The sequence below is a fragment of the Falco naumanni genome, chromosome 1 (assembly GCF_017639655.2).
Source record: "Falco naumanni isolate bFalNau1 chromosome 1, bFalNau1.pat, whole genome shotgun sequence".
In the NCBI taxonomy this organism is placed as follows: domain Eukaryota; kingdom Metazoa; phylum Chordata; class Aves; order Falconiformes; family Falconidae; genus Falco; species Falco naumanni.
In genome coordinates this window covers 106910927-106930485 of record NC_054054.1, presented here as the reverse complement: position 1 = coordinate 106930485, position 19559 = coordinate 106910927, and the positions used below count along the sequence as shown (strand labels likewise).

Below are 19559 nucleotides of genomic sequence, written 5' to 3'. Positions count from 1 at the left end.
CAGGGCACTGAATCCCCACAGTCCCACATGGGTGAGGCTTCCAGTTTTGCAGCCAGCATGCAGCACTCTTCCCTGCAGTGGTATCACCCACTGCTGTGATTATAACACCAAATATTCTGGTATACCAATAAAAATGCTCATCCTGGCGAGACCTGAGCAGCAGCCTGGCCAGAACTCTGTTCTGCACAGGCTAGTTTTTGTTTTGATGCTATTTTATTACAGTGGCAGGGACAGCCCCACATTTTATTTATAAGCAGCCATTTTTTCCTAATTGGTTGGATATTTTCAGCCTGTGAGCTGAGCAGCGCTGTGCCAGAAGTGAGCATCACGTGAGCCAGTTCGCCCTGGGTATGGCATGTAAATAGCTGACAGCCTTCCCTGACATTGAAACAAGCACCCAGCTTTGAGAAAACGCTGCTGCTGGCGCTGCAAGAACCTTTCATGTTCAGGGGCTGAGCTGCAAGGCAGGATGTTTTCACTGCTTGAAGATGAAGCATCTTCACCCTGTCTGGGCTGTGCAAGGATAACGAGCGGTGGATTTGCAGCATGTGGCTGCCCATGCACATGCCTGCAGCCTGGTTGCGCTGGTGTCTTCTTGCTAGGGATGCTTCATCTGGCTTTGCCGTGGTTTTAGTACTGGATGCAGGAGGTTTGCAAGCCAGAGCCAGCAGGTGAGGGAAGGGTTAATGTCTTCCCATGCTGGATCTCCGACTTTCCAAATCTCACTGCAATGGTTTGAAGCCAGTCAGTGGGAAGCGGTTCCTCTGCAGATCCTGTCCCCAAGCGAAGATGCTCTCTGCTGGGGCAGCTCAGCCTCGAGGAGGTAGGAACAGAGGCTCAATCTGTCTCCCATGGCCATGGGGGTCTGTCCCCCACCGCCACAGCCCTGTAATCTCCTTTCCCAGACTGCCCGAGCTCTGCCTTTGAAGAGGACCACCTTGTTTACCCCAACGGCTCTGTCCAGCCGAACTCATTCCCAGCCAGTTTCTATAAATGTGTCTTTGTGCCAGCGCTGTTCTTCAGCTTCACTTTATTTTTTTTCTCTCCATGATGTTTACTCAGTCCCCGGGTGTATTTATAGATGTCAGCGGATCACCTGATAGCTTCTTTTCTCCTTCTAGGATAGGAAAACCAGATCCCCTCATGCTCTCGCTGTAGCAAAGGGTTCCCGTGTCCCCAGACAGCCTCTGTGTCCTCCTCATGCTCCTTTCTGTCACAGTTCATGTTTCTTGGACACAGTGACCGGGTCTGGGTGCTGAGTTCTCCTGGGGCCTCGTGCTGTCTCAGCCTTCCTCTACCTCTGCTGAAAACACTGCACCGATCCAGGCTGCCTTGTTTTCTTTGCACTTTTTTCCCCTCATTTGTTTGCTTTGGCTTAAATCCATTTTCCAGCTGTTGCAACATTTGGCCCTTGTCCCACAGCTGAGGCTGAGGAGTTTCCTCTTCGCACCCGTCACAGTCTGTCCCTTCCTCAGGGATGCAGCAGCGGGTACACATCCACCCGTGAGGGCCCTCAGCTTCTGCTGAGCCACTCAGCGATGTTTATCTGTCACCAGCACAGTTTTTACCTCCTTTGTCTAAGAAACTAAAAATAAACCTGCAATGATTTCCAGGGATACGCAGCCACCTCCTCTGGCCCAGGACCTCGCTGACGAGCAATGGCTTTATGGCAGGACAAGAAATTCTGCAGAGGAACACGTTGAGAAATAATTGAATGGAAAAAGTGGTCAGAGCTCTGGTGAGCTCGACACACAGCCACTCTGGCAGCTTGCAGTGATTTCACTGTTATTTCAGGGAACAGCTGACTGTGCTGGTGGGCCGCGGTGCCGGGAGGGCTGTTACCCCCTGCCCAGGGTGCCGGGAGGGCCGTTACCCCCTGCCCAGCCGCGCTGGGGGTGGCAGCCCAGGCTGTGTGTCGGATGCTTGCTCCCAAATGGGCTTTTAACGGGAGAGGGGCACCTTCCCGGCTCCCTCCGCCGCCGGGGAGCGGGATGGGTAGGCTTTGCAGGGCGGACCCGGTGCCTGTAACCGTGGTGGATGAGAAATAACGCGGGTGCCGTTACCGAAATGGCTCCGTGTGCTCGGCCGGGGCTACGCGAGCCGCAGCGGTCCCGTGGCGAGCGCGGTGCGGCTCTCCCCGCTAGCGCTCGGCGCCGGCGGGGACCGGCAGCAGCCGGTACCAAACCCCGCAGGGAGTTTCCTGCTGTCCCCGCCGTGCCGGGAGGGGGAGGGCGGCCCGCCAGGGCCCCAGCCCGCTCTGCTCCCGGGAGCGTCTCCGGCCGCCGCCGGCGTCCCGTTCATCCCCCGCGCCCCTGCGAGGCCGGCCGCTGCCCCCCCGGTGCGTTTCACGGGCCTCGCGGAGGGTGTCGCCCCCCCCGCCCCCCTCCCCTCCCGGTCTGCCCCGCGCCCAGCCCCGGGAGTGCCGCTGCGGACTCAACAACGGTGGTTGTGTCCGGGTACGTGTGGCCGTCCCGGGGGAGCCCAGGGGCAGCTCGGTGCCGGGGGTACGGGGCGGATACCGGGGGTCTGTACTGGGGAGGATACCGGGTGGGTACCTGGGGAGCTGGACCAGGGAGGATACCGGGGGGAGGGTACGGGAGAGGGTACTGGGAGGACGTATCGGGGAGGGGGGGGCGCGCTGTACAGGGGAGGATACCGGGGGGGCTGTACCGGGGAGGATACCGGGCGGATACTGGGGGGAGGTACCGGGGAGGGTATCGGGGGGGGTACCGGGTGGCGCGCGGTCCGGCACGTGCCCCGGCGGTAGCGGCGCGCACGTTCATTGGTTGAGGCGGCGGCCAATCAGCGGCGGCGCTTGTTTGCGCCTGTGGCCGGATAAAAACCCCGGGTGGGAGCGCGGCGCCGCGGAGCGGGTGCGGCGGCGGGTGAGCGTGGGGGGCGCATCGAGGGATGGGGGGTGCGCTGGGGGGGTCGTCTGCGTGGGGTGCAGGAGCGGGTGTGTGCGGGACGGGGTTTGCGTGGGGGGAGGGGGAGGCTTTGTATGAGAGAAAGAGTGGGGTGATGTTAGCGTGGGGTGGAGGAGCTGGGTGCGTGCGGGGTGGGGTTTGCATGGGAAGGGGCTAGAAGGGTGCATGGGGGGTTGTGGAGAGGGCGGGGGTGCGTTAGGAGGGTGCAGGGTGTATGGGGGGTCGGTGTGTGTGGGGGGGGCTTGTGCGTGGGAGTGGCATACATTGGAGAAAGTGGGGGGCTGATGGGGAAGAGCTGGGCGCATGGGTGTGATTTGTGGGTAGGGAGCAGGGTGCGTGGGGAGGGAGAGCGCAGGATGCAGCAGGGCTGTTCGGGGGGAGCTGGGTGCGTGGGGGGTTGATGGGGGAGTGTAGCGTGGGGGGTGTGTGGGTAGGGAGTGGGGTGTGCTGGGGGACAGTGGGGTGCATCGGGGGGTGGCTGGTAGAGGAGAGTGTGGGCTGCACCTCTTGCCGCAGAGAGGATCTCTGTGCTGAGGAGGGGCTGGGGAGGTAGTGTGTGGGTGCAGGGATGAGGAAGAGGAGCTGATGGAGGAAACGTGTCGTGGGTTGCGCTGGGGGAGCGGGCCTGTGGGGTGGGTGTGCATGGAGGGGCATGGCTGCAGGCTGCCTGCCTGGGGCAGGGGCCTGTGGACCAGCCTGGGTGGCTGGGCCAGACCCCCACTACCGTGCCCTAAAGCAGGCCTGGGGCCTCAGCCCTGTGGAAAGCCCTGAGAAATCGTCTTGGGCCGTGGTGTGCAGCCAGCAGATTTCCCCGTAGTGCCTGATCACAGCATGCTCTGGGCTGGGAAAAGGCTCAGCTTGTCTAAAATGGCTACCTGCCTTATGACCCAGGGCTGGCCCCTGTGCTGCACACCTCAGGGCTCCCTGGAGCCGTCCTTTGGCCAGCCAGGTTGGCCCTGAGATCTGCTGCTTGCTTTCCTGGGCCCCAGGGGCTGGGGCGGGTGGAGCTGGAGATGGTTAACTCGACTGCAGCATCTGTGGGGCAGCCCGGTGATGCCAGGGTGCTGAGGTGGAGCAGCATGCGCCGCTGGCCGTCCCAGCTAGTGCACCTGGCTGTCTGTACAGCTAGGATGGGGCAGGATGTGGGCTGCCTTGTCTCCCAGCTGGGTGCTCTGGCAGTTAGCAAAAAGTGCTCCTTCATCAGCCATCTGTGATACAAACTGCATATTTAGGACCCTTGGCACATAGAGGACCTGTGCTCACCTTCCAGAGCAGATCTGTGCTCCTGTCTGGGGTGGAGCAGACCTGGTGGTCACTAAAGCCACCCTTAGGGCAGTGGGGCTGCCTCCTCTGTCCCAACCTCTGCCTGCAAGCAGAGGGGAGATTGGGGTGCTGGCTGGAAGCTCCCTGCTCTGGCACGTGTTCTCTCACAGCCTTACAAATGGCCCCCCTGCCCTGTACAGCTGATGGGGGAGTGGGCTCTGGGCAGTTGATATTTGCTGCACTTTCATACCTGTTGCTCGGGAAGTGGAACGGAGTCCTTGAACGCTCCTCTGTCACATGGGGTGTGCACTGGAGGGGCTGCTCCAAGGGCACCTGTGCTCCTCCATCCCTCCAGGTAACTTGGCAAGCTGGTACTTGCAAAAACAAGTTTTATACTTGAGTGCCTTACATTCAGCAGGCAGGTTTGCTTGTGTTCTAGTAGAGAGGTCTCTTGTTAAACTATGGGGTTTTGTGCTCTTTGAGCAGCATGTGCTGTCTGTGGACTCACTGGATGTTGTTCTGGTCCCTGCAGGTTGAGATTCTGAACGAGGCCACCTTTCCACGCAGCAATGGCACCCACGCTTGCTACTGCCCATCGCCGGCGCTGGTGGATGGCGTTCACAGCCATCATTGAAAACCTGCTCTTCTCTGCTGTTCTGCTGGGCTGGGGGTCCCTCCTCATCATGCTGAAAGCAGAAGGGTTTTATTCCTACCTGTGCCACGAGTCTGGTAAGGATGCTCTGGAAACTCGTGTGAATAAGTTGCTGCTGAGGTTTGCTGCTGTGGTTCCCTGTCTTGGGGTGGTAGGTCAGTCCTGGTGTAGAAGGAAGGGATGTACACCCCTTTCCAAAACCAATGGCATCCTTGTGATAGTGTAATGTGCTTGTAGTTGCTGTTGCTTTGCAGGGTGGTTGGAAAAGAAGCCTTAAAGATTAGGTAGAGCTCTTCTGGACAGCCTCTTAATTTCACTGTAAGTTCTTTCTCTGCATGGTGTCTTGGCTGATCTCTGGAGGGAAGGACTGATGGGTTCTGGAAGACAACTGTTTGTGGGGAGTGTGTCCTGAGTTTGTGGGAGGAAACTATAGGCACTCTTTCCTTAGTTGTAGGAAAGAAAAGGGCGAGGGTGACAATACAATAGGAGAGCCCGGTACTGCTGTTGAAGAGGAGTTTCAGAAAAATTGCTACTGATGTTTTGTTCCTCTCCTCCTTCTGTCACCCAGGATATGCTCAAACTAGGCTGTGTCTCTAGGAGGGCTTGAGATCTGCCTTCAGGCCCAGCCAGAGGAAGCGGTTGTCCATTTTGCAGACACAGCCTTGCAGGGAAGGAGGCAATCTTGTGATGTTGGAAGGATAACCCTGAGAAAAAAGTGTAGGTGGACATACATCCCCAGTCCGGGCATGGAGAGAATTGTGATCTGGGGAATCCCACAGCGTGGTGGGATGGACTGTGGGGTTAAAAGGAGCCCGTAGGTAAAGGTGTGGTATGGATTTGGAAAGCTGCTTTAGTGACAGAAGATTTGCACTTGGTCAGAGAAGGGAATAGCAGAGTAAAGAGGCAGGAGCTAGGTGTTTGGGCCCTGTTCAGAGATGTGTGATGGTGGATCAGCACATTGAGGGCTGCTGAGTGTGGGGATGGAGGAGGAAGCTGTAGAGGAAGAAAAGGAGTTGGAAATGAGTGCATAGACCCTTTATGGGTAATGGCTGAGAACAGTGGGGGAAATCTGAAATATAGGGGAACAAAGTCCAAGCAGTAGTTGTGATCATACTTTAGTATTTTTCCTCACTCTTCAGCTGCTTATGATCTCTTCTGCTTTGTGTGTCTGTGGGTGGCTGCCTCAGTCTTGCACAGAGGCTGGGTTGGTGCACCTGGCAAACATGCACGTTTGTCTCTTCTACCAGCTGAAACTTGGCTGCTTAATCTCTGTCCTATGCTCCGCTTGTAGTTGGTGCTTCCAAGTGTGTCTGTGTATTTTGGGTCTCCAGTAGTGCTCCAGACTGTGTGAGGGAGAGTCCTTGGTGGCTGGTGACCATTTAGGACTTCTGTTCAAGGCTGCTCTGTTCTTGCCAAGCCACAGTGACTTTGTTACAGGCATGTGTAAGGTATTTCATTAAACCTTTCAGGTGGAGGCTTTCTGCCACTGAGATAAACCACATGAGAATTGATAGGAAAATGCCTGCTCTCAGAGACAGTCAGCATTTGCTTATCTGCTTCCTGAGATGTACCCTGCTGACAAGAGCCCTGCTTCACTTGGGGCCCACCTTCTACTCTTTGCTGTGATTGCTTTAAATTCATCTGCCTTTGTCCCAGGTCAGTGGGACATTCACCTTGGTTTCTCACCCATGTTTGCCAATCTGTGGTTTGTCTGGCTCTTCCCATGAGAGTGCCCATGCCACAGACCACAAGGAAGATACAAATATTTGGACTGTGGTGAAACTGCTGCCTTGGGGGCAATTTCTTCCTCCCAGTGACCAACCTGTGCCCTGAGGCAAGAGAACTTCATCCCTGAAAAGAAATCTATGTAGTCAAATATCCTCATTGTTCTCAAATATCTGGCCATCACTGCTGAACTCAGTGATGGCTTGTGATGAGCATGGAGGACCAGTTATGCTGGTTTCCTCATTCATCCGCGCTTACGCGCTTTCTCTGTTGTCCTCATTGTAATCTCAGTGATTTGGTGGGGAAGAGTCCTGGCTCCAAGTGTGGAGAGAGCAGACTCCCTCGCAGCTGCCTGCAGTGGTCACTGAATGACCGGCACCAAGCTGAGTTTGAACTTTGCTGGGATTAGGATGGCCCAGTGGTTGCCTTTCTCAGCATAACCCATTGAATCCTGCAGCCTGAGTGGGTACTTGGCTGGAAGGTTAGTGCAAACAAATTATAACTAGTAGCCTTTGGGCACTTGTTGTTCCTAATGCTGCTGTGTGCATTTAAGTATTGCAAAAAAAGACTTTTCCTAATGAGCCAAAGGTTCTTGGCAGGGCTTTTCATTTGTCAGCAAAAGCTCTTGCACTTTGTGATGCCTTCCAATGAAAGAGAAAACTAGACCTTGTCCCTTCTGCAAGCTCTTCTCTGAAGGTAGCAGCAGCTGCCCAGAAAGTGACTGCGATTCATGAAGGGCTCCTTGTCTTCCTGTTGAATCCCCTGCCTTTTCCTGCCTGTCCTTGGCTTCTGGTATTGGCTTTTACTCTGCTGCCATGCAAACATGAGGGATCCGCTGAACTTTTAACTTGGTTGTGTGAGGGTGGAGATGGACACCTAGAAAAATATCCACATCAAAATAACAAATATTTTTAAAGCAGTTGTGCAACAGGGTTTGAGGGGGTGGGGGGGTGTACCCGTTCTGGGCGGCCAGGTTTGGCCACATCCTGAGAGGTATGTTTGAAATGTGCTGACAAGGAGTCTGGTAGTGGCACTTTGTTCCCATTTTAATTTTACTACACTACTACTTGGCCTTTAACCAACTGAAGCAGCATCTTTTATTTGGTGCAAGTGCTGATTCCGCAGTCTTTATCGGGATTTGGGCCTTATCAGCTGTTGGGGAACTTGATCTCTTCAGTGTCTTGCATTGCTGTAGTGTTACGGGGATTGGGAAGCTCAAGGCTTGGGTCTGAGACATTTAAAAAAATATCTTGAACCTGATAATCTGCTCACAAAGAGCAGAGATAAGGAGCCAGTTGGACAGAGGGCCTTCCTCTGAGACAGGGCTGCAGAAAACTAAAGGGACGATAAGCTAATTCACTTAGAGCAGGTTAATGTGCCTTAACACTGGCATAGGGGGAAGGTGCTGCCTTGCAGCTCTTGGCTTGTATTTATTTGGGGTCTGTGGTGGGGAACTTGCAGTCTGAAGGTGCCTTCCAAGCTGGTAGGATGCAACAATGGCTTGTAGAAAGGTGGTGCATGTGACAGTGTAAACAGGAAAAGAGTAAAAGTGGTAAATGTTCAATTTCTACAGGAAACATGCTGTGTTGATTAGCAGCTGTCAGTGGTATTGGAGAGCAGCATGGGAAGATGCTGGCCCTGGGTGAGAATTGCTGCAAAATGAAACCACAGCTGGGGAGCAAAAGGGAGTTTAACTGGAGACTGTGCTTCAGTTATATGAGGCTTTCAGCTGGGTGCCCAGAGAGGGGGTCCTGGAAGTGCAAGTGGATGGACAGGCAGAGAGGGGAAACAAGAATAAATTGCATTTGCAGTAGTATAAAGCAAGAACATCTCCTCCCAGTTCCCAGAAGTATGACACCATCCTGAAAAGAGAAAACATGTTCTTATGTGGGCAGACTGCAGATCAGTTGTTTGCACATGTCTTTCACGGATATTTTTTTACCAATGTTCCCAGACTCCTTGGCTCTGACTTCTTTTTTTTTTTTTTTTTCTCCCCATCTCTTTTTTTTTAAAAAAAAAAAAAAAAGAAAAGGTGAGATTGTCCCACAGAGCTATTGCCAGGGTATCTGGGGGTGTCTTGCCTGCTTGGCTCAGTCTGATCCATGGAACAAGGTGAAAGGAAACCTCCTCTCTGCTGTCTGAGATGGCAGTCACTCTTGAAAACACCAGACTTGTTCCTCTGGTAATGTGGTGTGCGCCTGGGATTTGAAGAGGTCAGTAAAGAGTAGTTAATGATTGACCCTCTCATGAAACCCGCAGTGCTTAATTTGGGAGAAAGGATGACTTTAAATGTTCCAGTAACAGCCTGAACAAATCCCAGTGACGAGCTTGACATAAATGATTACTGAGGCAGCCTTCCTCTCACCTAAGCTGTCATTCTTTAAATAGTAACTTGAACTACTAATTGGGCAGTAGAAATCCTGCCGCTTGTAGGGGGAGCGCTGTAAAAATAGGCAGTATGTGCTTGTAATTGCTGATAAAGACTTGCAGCAGCTTCTAGCTTGACAGTGGTGAGCATACATGGGCTGCGCCTGTGCTGCTGGCTTACCTGGGTGGCACTCCTGTGTGTCAGACCTGGCATGCTTGCATGCAGGTGGACTTGGCAAGAGAATTTGGGGAGGGCACCACTGTCATCACAGAGACAGCCCATCCTCAAAGCACTGTTGCAGATGGAGCCAGGCACGTAGGAGACTTTCCCCAGCAGTGTGGTGTGCACTGATCTGGAACAGGATCTGAGCTGTGATTGAGGGGAAACTGCTGTTTGCTGTAACCAGGTGCATTAGGTAGGTGAGTAGTTAGGCAGGTTCTCTGCCTATTAATCCCCTCCTAGATGTGTGTGATATGCTGCCACTCGTTCTCCTGTGCTGGTTACCTGCTGGCACATGGATCTGTGCTCCCCAATGAGATGGCTCTTGGCTGGACCTTGTGCATGCTGCACACACCTGCGGCCCCTCCAAAATTTTCTATTTATGGAGGTGGCTCAAAGGATCAGAGGATGGCAGGGTGCCAAGGGCTGCTTGAATCATTTCCATTACGGCTCAGTGGATCTTCCCTTGTTGCTCGGGGGCTGCTTCTATTTTCACAAACAATTTGTATTTCCACATAGCACTGCTGCCTGGGCCCTCCTTGGAGTTGGTGATGAGCAGCTGTAAACAAGGGGGTTGGTACAAGCAGGGGCTGAAGTTTGGTGCTCTGTTCCTAGCCTTCCTGGCTGTAGTAAGTCTTCAGAGAGAGCCAAGTTTCCTTGCTGTGTCCTTTTTGCCTCCTGGTGTTGCTGCTCATCGTGCATGCTGTTGAAGGATCTGCTAGCAGGCGTATGCTGTCAGGGAGCTCTTTGGGGTCACGTTGCAAACATACATGTCAATATATCAACAGTAATGTGTCTATTCCAGCTGTAAGTGCTGGATATTTGTTTTGAGATTTCTTTGTGGGAAGGGTTGACAAGGCTCTTTAACACATGCAGCCAGAAGTTATAAGGTCACTGCACTGTCCATGTCCCTCCACCCTTCTTCCACTCCACAGCTGAGCTATCTCTGTAGAGTGCTGACACAGGGAAACCACTACTACTTTGTCACTCCCCTGCCCCAGCCTTGTTTTCCCAAGTTTAACCTCTCACCCACATCTGTTTCCTATGAATTTATCTTTGTGGAAAGCCCAAAAAGCCGTGAGGCTGTGTGCCTGTGCCTGCCTCATGGAGATGCTGTTGGAAGTCAGTGTTTAAGATCCTGAGCCACAGCAAGAGGAGAATGTCAGGGAAAGATGGATGAAACAGATTGAGATGTAGTGTGAAAACTGCAGAGAGCCTCCCAAGTCTGCCCAGGACTGGTGTTTCTGAGGATGTGACTTGGGAACCTCAGACTGGAGTGCTGTCCTCCCTGCAGAAGGGATGCTGATGGGATGTGTGGCCTTTTGGGGATATCTCTGTCATTCACTCTGGCTATCCATGACTAGCAGGGCAAGAGGAGGGACAGATGAAGTTATCAGTCAGAAGCACATGGCAAAGGGAAAGGACAGTCGTCACATGTTCAAGGCCATGTTGAATGTGGCTTTGAGCAACCTGGTCTAGTGGAAGGTGTCCCTGCATGGCAGGGGGCTTAGAACTGGATGAGTTTTAAGGTCCTTTCCACCCAAACCCTTCTGTGATTCTATGATGACTGGCCACAGGCAGTTTGAGACCAACTTAGTAAAGGTGGTGGTGAGAGAAATGTAAAGGGAGAGAAATGCTGTGCACCTTCCCTGGAGTGCTGGGAGGGGACAGAGGAAGGTTTGCAGGCAGCTTGTAAGCCTCAGATATCGGTGTCTGAATTCCTGCTAATACCTGATGTCTGGAAGGTGGAGTGTAACTTGTTTGCAATGGACACACAGCTGGGAGGGTTGTGTTTGCCAGCTGGGAGAGCCTGGGTGAAACCGGTAACTGAGTGGTGCTAAGGCTTGGGTAGAAGGCAAGGTTTTTCTAGGTGGGGCTGTGTGATCTTCAGAGATGCAGCGAGGGCAAGAGCAGCCAAGGGGATCTCCATGAGCTGCACCAAGCAGTGAACACGAAGTCACTTGTACGTGAGGGATTCCTGCTAATTAACTAACCACGGCTCACTGGGAATTTCTAGTCTTGCTTCATGCAGATAGTTATGTAGGTGACTTCTCTCTCTCTATTCCTCCTTTAATATTGGACTTTGTCAGATCAATTAAGTATGGAGGAGAGCGTTTTATATCACTGGCTTGCAGCAGCAATAAGAAAGCAAGTGCTTTGTCATACCAGCAAAGGTTACTTATAAGTCAGATAAGCATTGGGAGAAGGAGAGGTGGAGTGCGCTAGAGTGCTCTGAGTTAATGAAAGTCTAAAGGCACATGTGCTTGCCTGGGGAGTTGTAAGCCACCTTGGGATAGGCTTGTAACAGGAACAGAGTTGACATGAGGCAGTAGAATGGCTGCGGCAAAGAAAAGGGAACTTCTCTTTTTTTTTTTAACTGTTCTGTTTCTGTCTGGTGCTCTGTTCAGCACCAGAGTTTGCATGTGGAGTTCCTCACGCAAGGGCAGGAACAGAAAGCTGGAGATACAATTGATCTGTATGGGCTAAACCCATTTGGAAAGAATAGAAAATGCTAATTACGGGGCAGAAGTTAAAGACACATCAATCCTTAACAAACACAGAAGGCAGGTGAGCTGCCAGTCCTCCTGGGAACAGGGTAGTTAAATCCAGGAAGGATTTTTTAGAAGCGGGGCACTCAGGAAGCAGGGTGGCTACTGGAAAGCCGTTCCTCATCCCAATGCCTGCAGTGAGGGTAAGAAGCTTTCCGTTTGAGCAGGCTGTTGCTCTGTGCCAGGCCTTGTCAGCCTGGTATCTGGGCCTGAAATAACCGATTGGGCTGTAGTTATTGCTCCCAGTTTACTTAAGGAAAAGATCTGTGAGAACATGCCAGTTGTAGATTAGGGGGACCTTATTTTTCTATTAGTCTCCTCAGGTTCTGCTGAGTTTTGTGCCCTGTAATTGCCAGGGCTTTGCTATATAGTTCTTCTCATAAATTAATGAGTCTTTGTGCTTGGGTTGTTACCCCGCTGCTGCTTGGGATACCTGTCCACCGGGTGCCTGTACATCTTTTTCCTGCTCTCAGCTGAGCTCATCAGGTTTCCCCTGTCCTTTTGCTGCTCTTCCTACCTTTCTCCATCTCACTGTTTATAAAAAAAAAAAAAAATGCAGCGTGGAGCATGTATGCCCAGTGTGTTGTGGCACCCTGTCTGTGGGACTTTTTATCTTCCCTCCTTCCTCCTATGCTGCAAGCCTTATCCTTACACACTGCAATGATGATCCTCTGTCATCCCACGTAGAAAACACCACCAGCAGCCCTGGACATGAGAACAGCACAGCTCTGGAGCACAAATGGCCTTCCTGCAATGCCCAGGACGAAATGCTGAACTTGGCCTTCACCATTGGGTCCTTCCTGCTCAGTGCGATCACGCTGCCCCTGGGAATTGTCATGGACAAGTACGGCCCTCGCAAGCTGCGGCTGCTTGGCAGGTTGGTGTCCTGGGCTCCCTGGCGGGGCTGAGGGGCAAATTCACACATTTTCTGGGACAGACGGGTGCTGTGCTTGTTGTGGGGCCCTTGCAGCCTTGGGAGCTGTATTGGGGGATGGGGCTGGGAGCTGCTGGCCATGCATAGGGCACTGGAGCAGCTCTGGGATGATTTAGGCCAGCACAGTGAATTGCTTCATAAGGGAAGGGCCTGGGACTCTGTCCACACTTCAGCTCTCCAGTGTTGCTCTGTCTCCCCAGCCAGATGGAGCCTGGAGGAAGAGTGGAGTCATTTGTGAGTCATGGAGGGTAGCTTTTTCCTTGAGCTGGGAGCTATGTCCTGAGAGGCACAAAACCAAGATGTTACATCACTGTTTGCAAGCTGGGGAGTGAACTAGGGGATAAACATGTCCTGCCTGCCTTTTCTAGGGCCCTTCTACTGTGTGGGGTATGTTGCTTTTTGCCTCAAATAGTAAGGTTGTTAGCTGCTTTTGTGGCATGTCGGGATTAGTGACTTGTCGGGCACAGCAGACCCCAGCGCTGCTGAACTGTAATGCAGTGAACCATACCAGAAACCAAACTGGCCTATGGGCCAAGTGGGAAAAACAGGGCAAATCTCTGACTCTGACCCTACCAGAGAGGAGCAGGTAAAGGCTGTGAGTGCTGTGACTGCAGCAGGGTCTTGGGACAAAGGCTGCTGCTGTCTCTGGTTACCTCGAGGTGGGGGCTGGCAAAGCTCTGTGCTGGAAAACCACTGGGGAATTTGGGTCCAGCAAGAGCTGCATCAGCACTGGGAGGAAAGGTTGCTGCCTCAGCCCTTGTGCAAGGTTTGTCTGTAATAGTTGGGTATTTCCCTGGATTTTTCTTTCCAAATCACCAGCTTCCCTCTCTCTTACAGAAATTATACTGCACTTTCTTAATGAGGTGCTGAGGCGTTAGAAGGATATGTAACTTACTGTAAGGCTGTCTGTAAGAAACTTATGGTTTTGATTCCCTTCTAGTGCCTGCTTTGCTGTGTCCTGTGTGCTGATTGCGTATGGTGCCAGTAACCCAGACTGTAAGTAGGCATTTTTCTGCTGAGCTGGGAGGGCTTTGGGGCTTTGGGGCTGTGGCTTGGGTTGTTTTTTGGTTTTGTTTTGGTTTTTTTTTTGGGGGGGGGGGGGCGGGGAGCAGGCAAGTGTGACTGTCACACCTCCAGATTTTACTGGGGTCCTGCAGAGGACAGAAGCCAAGCATCTGCTGGCCTGTGGGAGCTTAGCGGCTCTGGGAAGGGCTGGTGTTTCACAACGCTAAGTGCAGAATGTAGCAAGGGCCAAACATCTGAGATAGCCAGGTCTCCGAGTTTTGCGTTTGGGCAGGGCTAGGTCCTGTAAATGAACAATTAAAAACAAGTTCATGGTTTTTTCAGGGTTGGGAAATAGGTGATGGCATACAATGTGTAATTTGTTTTCTCACCAGGAATAGATGGATCTTGCTCCTCGAGACCAGATAGTGACATGACACTTTGAATCCAGTTCTTTCATGTAAATCTTCCTTTTAAGACCCATTCAGGCAAGCTGCATCAGCAAGTCTGTTCATCAGAGCAAAGAAGCCCTTCCAGAGATTATTCCATCATGAACTCTGGGAGGAGAGCCCTGCCCCTCCCACTGTGTGGCTGGGGAGATGGGTGCTGGGTCAGGAACAGCGTAGCATGTCCTGAGGGTGTTGATCCGCTGATGTTTTTGTCAGGACCAAAGCCCTCAGGGCTCTGTTTCCTTTCCCTCTCTATCCCTGTAAAAGCTAAGGGTAGATATTTTTTTATTGTTGCAGCTCTGTCTGTGCTGATATTCATCGCACTGGCTCTGAATGGCTTTGGTGGGATGTGCATGACCTTCACATCACTTACAGTAAGTGAAGAGTTATTACCTGACTATTTTATTCCTTACTGTGGCTGTGAGCTGGGCTAGCAGGAAAGAACAAAGTGGATCTTTTGCTTGTGGCTTGAATAGCACATAATTTTGTTTGGTACAAAGAGTCAGTCAGTCTTCTGCCTGAAAGGCTGAGTATTAGGTGGTTATTCTAAGGTGTTTTTTGTCTACAGTCCCTTTTTTTACCTGCCCCTTGCATTGCAGGTGAAGGGGGGTGGCGGGGGGTGGGGCGGGGGAAGAAGTGTTTTTGTCTAGGACTCAAGTTGTCATATGGCTGTACTTGCAGTGCTTGGTTACTTGGCACAGGCTGGATGTGTGTTGTCAATGCTAAATCCAGTGCAATACTGCAGGAAGAATCAGCAGGGCACAAACCCTTGCAGCTGGGTATGACTGGCTTTCTGCAAGTGCAGTTTGCATCTCACCCCAGGAAAATGGTTGTTCTTGAGTACAAAAGATTTTGCTTTCAGAAGGGTGAGAGTCCCTTCCAGGTTTCCTTAGAAATGCTGTGGTGTTGAATGCACCCAGCTCCATCTGCACAGCCTGCTTAGATCTGTTTAGTCTAGGGATTGTACTGCAAGCACAATCTACAACTCTCAGCTGAATATCTACATTTTGGGGTTCTTTGCCTGGAGGCAGAAGCAGTACCATCCAAGTAGCTGCTTTTTCTACCTCATTACCCTGATCCTTGTCAGTGTGACTGAAACGGGACTGGGTGGAAAGTTTCCCAGAAAACAGTTTGGGAAGCACTGATGTTTCCTGAGCTGTGATTGAAAACTTTCAGCTTTGGACTGCGTTACCTTGAACTTGCTGTTGAAGTGAAACTTCCTGTTAAGCCTTGTTAAGTTAGAGGTAACCTTAGATACTGGCTGAACTCCTGAGACCCAAATTTGGCAGAGGCTGGGTTTACAGGTCACTGTGTACTGTGATGTTGCTGCCACTTTTGCTTGCATATATTCAAAGATTTCAAAACTGCCTAGAGATGTTGGTCTCTCCTTCATATGTGGTGGTCTTCACTGGAAGCCTTGGCCCTGGGCCCAAAGAAATATGGGGCAAATGTCATCCTGCCACACTTCAGATGAAAACAAGGAAGAGGGGAGCACATCAGTACTTCTGTGGGAGAGGATTCCCATCCTGCTGCTGCTAGCATTGGTTACTGTCTCTGAGTGGTTATTAAGGGGTCACAGTTTATTTTGGAGCCCCTGGTGATTGGAGCGAGGGCAAGGATAGGGCAGAAATGTTGCATGTGCTGTACTGTAGCTTTTAGCAGCAGAAGAGGTAAGCAAAGCCACTTATTAGTGCTCTCATTAGTGAGCCAGTTCTGCAGCAGTAAGGAAGTACAGTGGCAGGAAAAAGTTCAAATCTTCCAACAAGAGATCCAAGCCTTGAGGAGGTCTGAAGCAGGTAGTGATGCTGTGAGTTCACACAGGGATACCTCAGATGGAGCCCATCCCCTCCAGACTGCAGTGTCTTTTGTAAAGAGCTGAGGTGGCTTCAGGCCTGACTTCCCAGATCCACATTCAGATGTAGCTGTTTGTGCCTCCCTCCAGAGCCACACAGAGGCATTTTGGTACCTGAGGCATGTGAATGGTTAAAAATAGTCTAAAGTAGGAGGGAGGTGCTTCTTCACGTGCATCACAGCAGATCTGTGGTGGTGACTGTTAAAAGCAGGTGTATTTTGATCATTGGCAGTTTACTGTTCTGTCCCTGTGTGGTTCTGCCTGCAAGCTGGGGTGCTCACAGCTGATGTGTCAAGAGCGATCTTCTGCGGTGACACTGTAATCTCTTGTGGGTCCCTTCCACCTGTGGCCCATGGAGACAGAGTGTGGCAAGGGTGGGACACAGGGATGACAGTTTCATGGTTTGTGGGTTCCAGGCGATGTGGCTTGCATGCACTGTGCTCTGCACTGTGCCCAGGAGAGGCTGAAGTAAGTACTTAAAGGGGAGACTTGAAGACCTTTTTAAGGACATTCATTACACAGAGGCGGTGAGTGCTAATCAACTTCTGGTGCCAAGTAAGCTTGTTCTGGCTGACGCGGGCACTGACTGCCGAGCGTGCACGTGCATGCATGAATCAAAGCAAGGTGACTTCCCTCTCCTGCCAGCCACAAGTGACCTGAAGCGCTCCAGGAAATGGGTCAAACCCACTGGTGCATGAGCTGGTCCTCTGCCACCTTAGACAGGTTACAGTTGCTGCTTCGTAACGGGGTGGACGTGAAGGGATCTCCTGAAGCCTGTGGGGTTGTGGTGCTCCCCAGGTGCTGCAGCTTGTGGGCTTCATTGAGTGTTGAAACCTCCCAGGACATCTGTACACGTGGGCATGATGTGTTCTGTTGGGAGGGCAGGAGATGGAGGTCCTCAGTGCCTCTGCAAGGGATTAACAGGATCTCAGGATTATGGCCTGGGACAGTACTCCACAAAGCTTTGCCTCTTGGATTTAAAGCCTTCTTCAGTAACAAGTCTCCAGGGTATCATGAAAGCACATGGCAAGCCGTGGAGCCAAAGCAAGCTGCTGTTCCTGGGTGCCTTGTGTTGTGGCTTGAGGAGGAGGGGGAGCGAGTGGTGCTGTTCCCAGTTCTGGGAACAAGGTCAGACTGTGCCTGTTGTTAAAATGCAGAGGGGAGATTTCTGCCTCGTGACTTGGTCTTAGCCAATATAAGTGAAGATTGGAAATGGAAACAGATCTGTGTTGGTGGCTTTGACAGCAACACAGGAATCTGGCACCAGTTCTGTTCTGAAGCTATTTCATGCGAAGAAAAAACATGTGTGATAAATTACCACAAAGAGCCTTTTATAGATTGTCTTCTGTCCTGTTTTCCTTTCAAAGAATTACAGCTGCTTTGCTCTTCATTTCTGCTGCAAACAGTGCCCTTTAATCGGAGTGGGGGGGCATCTCTGGGTAGGGAATCTTCTTTGCTCGGAAATATTAGGAGAACTTAGGGCTCCGTGGTCTTCTATTTGTTGAACGGGAACAGGAATTTCCATATGCTTTGGACAAAGTGGGCAGTTTAAGGCTTTCCTGGGGAATACATTTTTAGTGTCTGTGTAACTTCCAAATATACCCCTGATAGGGAAAACAAAGTTCAGCTGGAATAAAAATACCGTTCTCCATTAGTCTAGTTCACAATCCCTTGACTTTTTCCACTGTTCTTTCAAACAGTCCTTGTAAGAGGAGGGAGACTGGGTTTGGTAATACTGCTGTGGTAAGTCTTATATGTGGAATATCTCCAGGAAAAAGCTGAAAAAAATTACAAAATATGATCGAAGGTCTTAAACTCGCTATAGGGCACATGAGAAAATCTGCAAGAGGAAAATATTTTATTGCATACCTGTAATGAAGGACTCCAGGGGAAAAAAAGTTACAGCAAAATTAAGTCAGTATCTTTCAGACAGGGCATAAGGTTAATAGTACGTTGAGTACTATTGTCCTTTAAATAGGAGGTGTAAGAGTTTCTGTCGTTATAGGTCTTGGAGAATTGGGGCTGCCATACCACAATGGGCAGAAGTTAGTGGAGGAGTCTCTTCTGGCTTGCAGGGATAAGATCAGAATGAGGATCAGATCTTTCTGGTGGCAGAAAAACCAAGAGCCCACTTGCTCTGTGGCTTGTTTGGTTTTTTTTTTTCCCCTCTGGGGTTTATTTTTTTCCAGTGCTTGCTGCTATAAAGACAGCATGAAAAATGGCTTAGTAAATACTGTGTGTTATTTTAGTAGCTGGTCTTTAGATGAGACCTGCACAGGCATTGCCAGTGCTAGCGCTCTAGTCTTGAGAGGCTTTAGGTTTTCTGTCTGGGTATGGACTGCTTTTTCCCTTTCCTCCCCCCCCACCCTTCCAGGTAGTCCTGGATTTCTTTTCATCCCAAGTACTCAATGTTTTCAGTTTCTGCTTTGATTGGGATGGATAAGACCTTAAATCTCCTATGTCCAATTTCTTCTCATCTAGCTGCTAGCTTGATGCCAAATAGGATTTTTAGGAAATTAGCCTTTCTAGGACTTCTGTCCCCATCTAGGCAGAAGCAGGCTTGGGTTTTCCTGAGCATGACTGTTTGCTTTCAGGCCTGCGCTGTGTCTCCAGTAGCCCTCAGAGCAGGAGGATCCACCTGGGAGTTGCTTGTCTGCTGTATGAAAAAGGCTTTTTGTGATCTCTGGGGCTCTAGGGAAAACCAGCCTGAGCCAAGAAGCAGCTGTGTTTGTGGAGCTCTTGCCCTGCTCTGAGTGTCCCAGTAGGAACAGCTGTTTGTTGTAATTTCTGGAGATTATTTTAGGTTTGGGGTATTTGAGATTAAATGAATGGCCTGCCTAGTGACAGTGACTAGCCTTTTTGCAACCTGCAGATACTGTATTCTGCAGATGCTGTTTTCTGGGATGTGTATTTAGGCCACTGCTTCCAAGAGATTTTTTTGTGCCTGGTAACAGACCTTTGGATCCTTTGCTGTTTTCAGTCTGCAGCTCCTGAAAGCAGCCTGTTGGCAGCTCTCTCACATGCAGGGATCTGGGGGTGGGGATCCTCACTGCAGAGGAGTGCAGTGTTTTCTGCCTCTGCCGTGTGCGTCTGCTCGGGGTTCGCCAGCAGCATTAGGCCCAGCACATCATTGCTGCTGTTCCCTGGCCAGGGTTATCTGAGGACCCGAAGACTGCACTGCATAGGAAGCTCTGCAGTGAGACAGAGGGATGATAAACAGCCAGATGGGTCCTAGAGTGTTCCTGCACAGGAATACTTGTGTTGTAAACACGCTGGTCCTGCTGTGACACAAGCCAGATTTGCTTGCCTTATATGCTACTCCTGGGAAAGATGGATTTGTTTTTCAGCAGTGGAATGGGAATGTGATGACAGCAATTGCTTGCTTAGACTCAGTCTAATATTCACTGAATCATTTTGTTCAGCAGCATCTTTAAACAGATAAAATGCTGGTTATGCTTTCAGGCCTAGAAGGCGCCTACAGTTAGACTCCTTTGAAGCTCTCTGAGGCTGATGTGGTAGTGATGCCACATAGAATTTGGGGAGGAAGTAACCCAAAAAAGGAGGTGGGAGAGAAATCTGCCTGCCTGCAGCAGAATCTCTGCCCATTGACCAGCTTCAG

At 51.1% G+C, this 19559-nt stretch overlaps 1 protein-coding gene across 1 annotated transcript in view; it reads left to right on the top strand.

Annotated features, from left to right (window-relative positions):
* The first annotated feature begins 2860 nt into the window (after window positions 1-2860).
* Window positions 2861-19559, top strand: part of SLC43A2 (solute carrier family 43 member 2) — a 32630-nt gene continuing 15931 nt past the window's right edge. Inside the window, exons 1-5 of the mRNA XM_040615341.1 lie at window positions 2861-2885; window positions 4723-4919; window positions 12391-12580; window positions 13578-13633; window positions 14386-14462. Of these exons, the coding sequence (XP_040471275.1) occupies window positions 4760-4919; window positions 12391-12580; window positions 13578-13633; window positions 14386-14462 (483 nt within the window). The 5' untranslated portion in view covers window positions 2861-2885; window positions 4723-4759. The remainder of the gene's footprint in view (window positions 2886-4722; window positions 4920-12390; window positions 12581-13577; window positions 13634-14385; window positions 14463-19559) is intronic.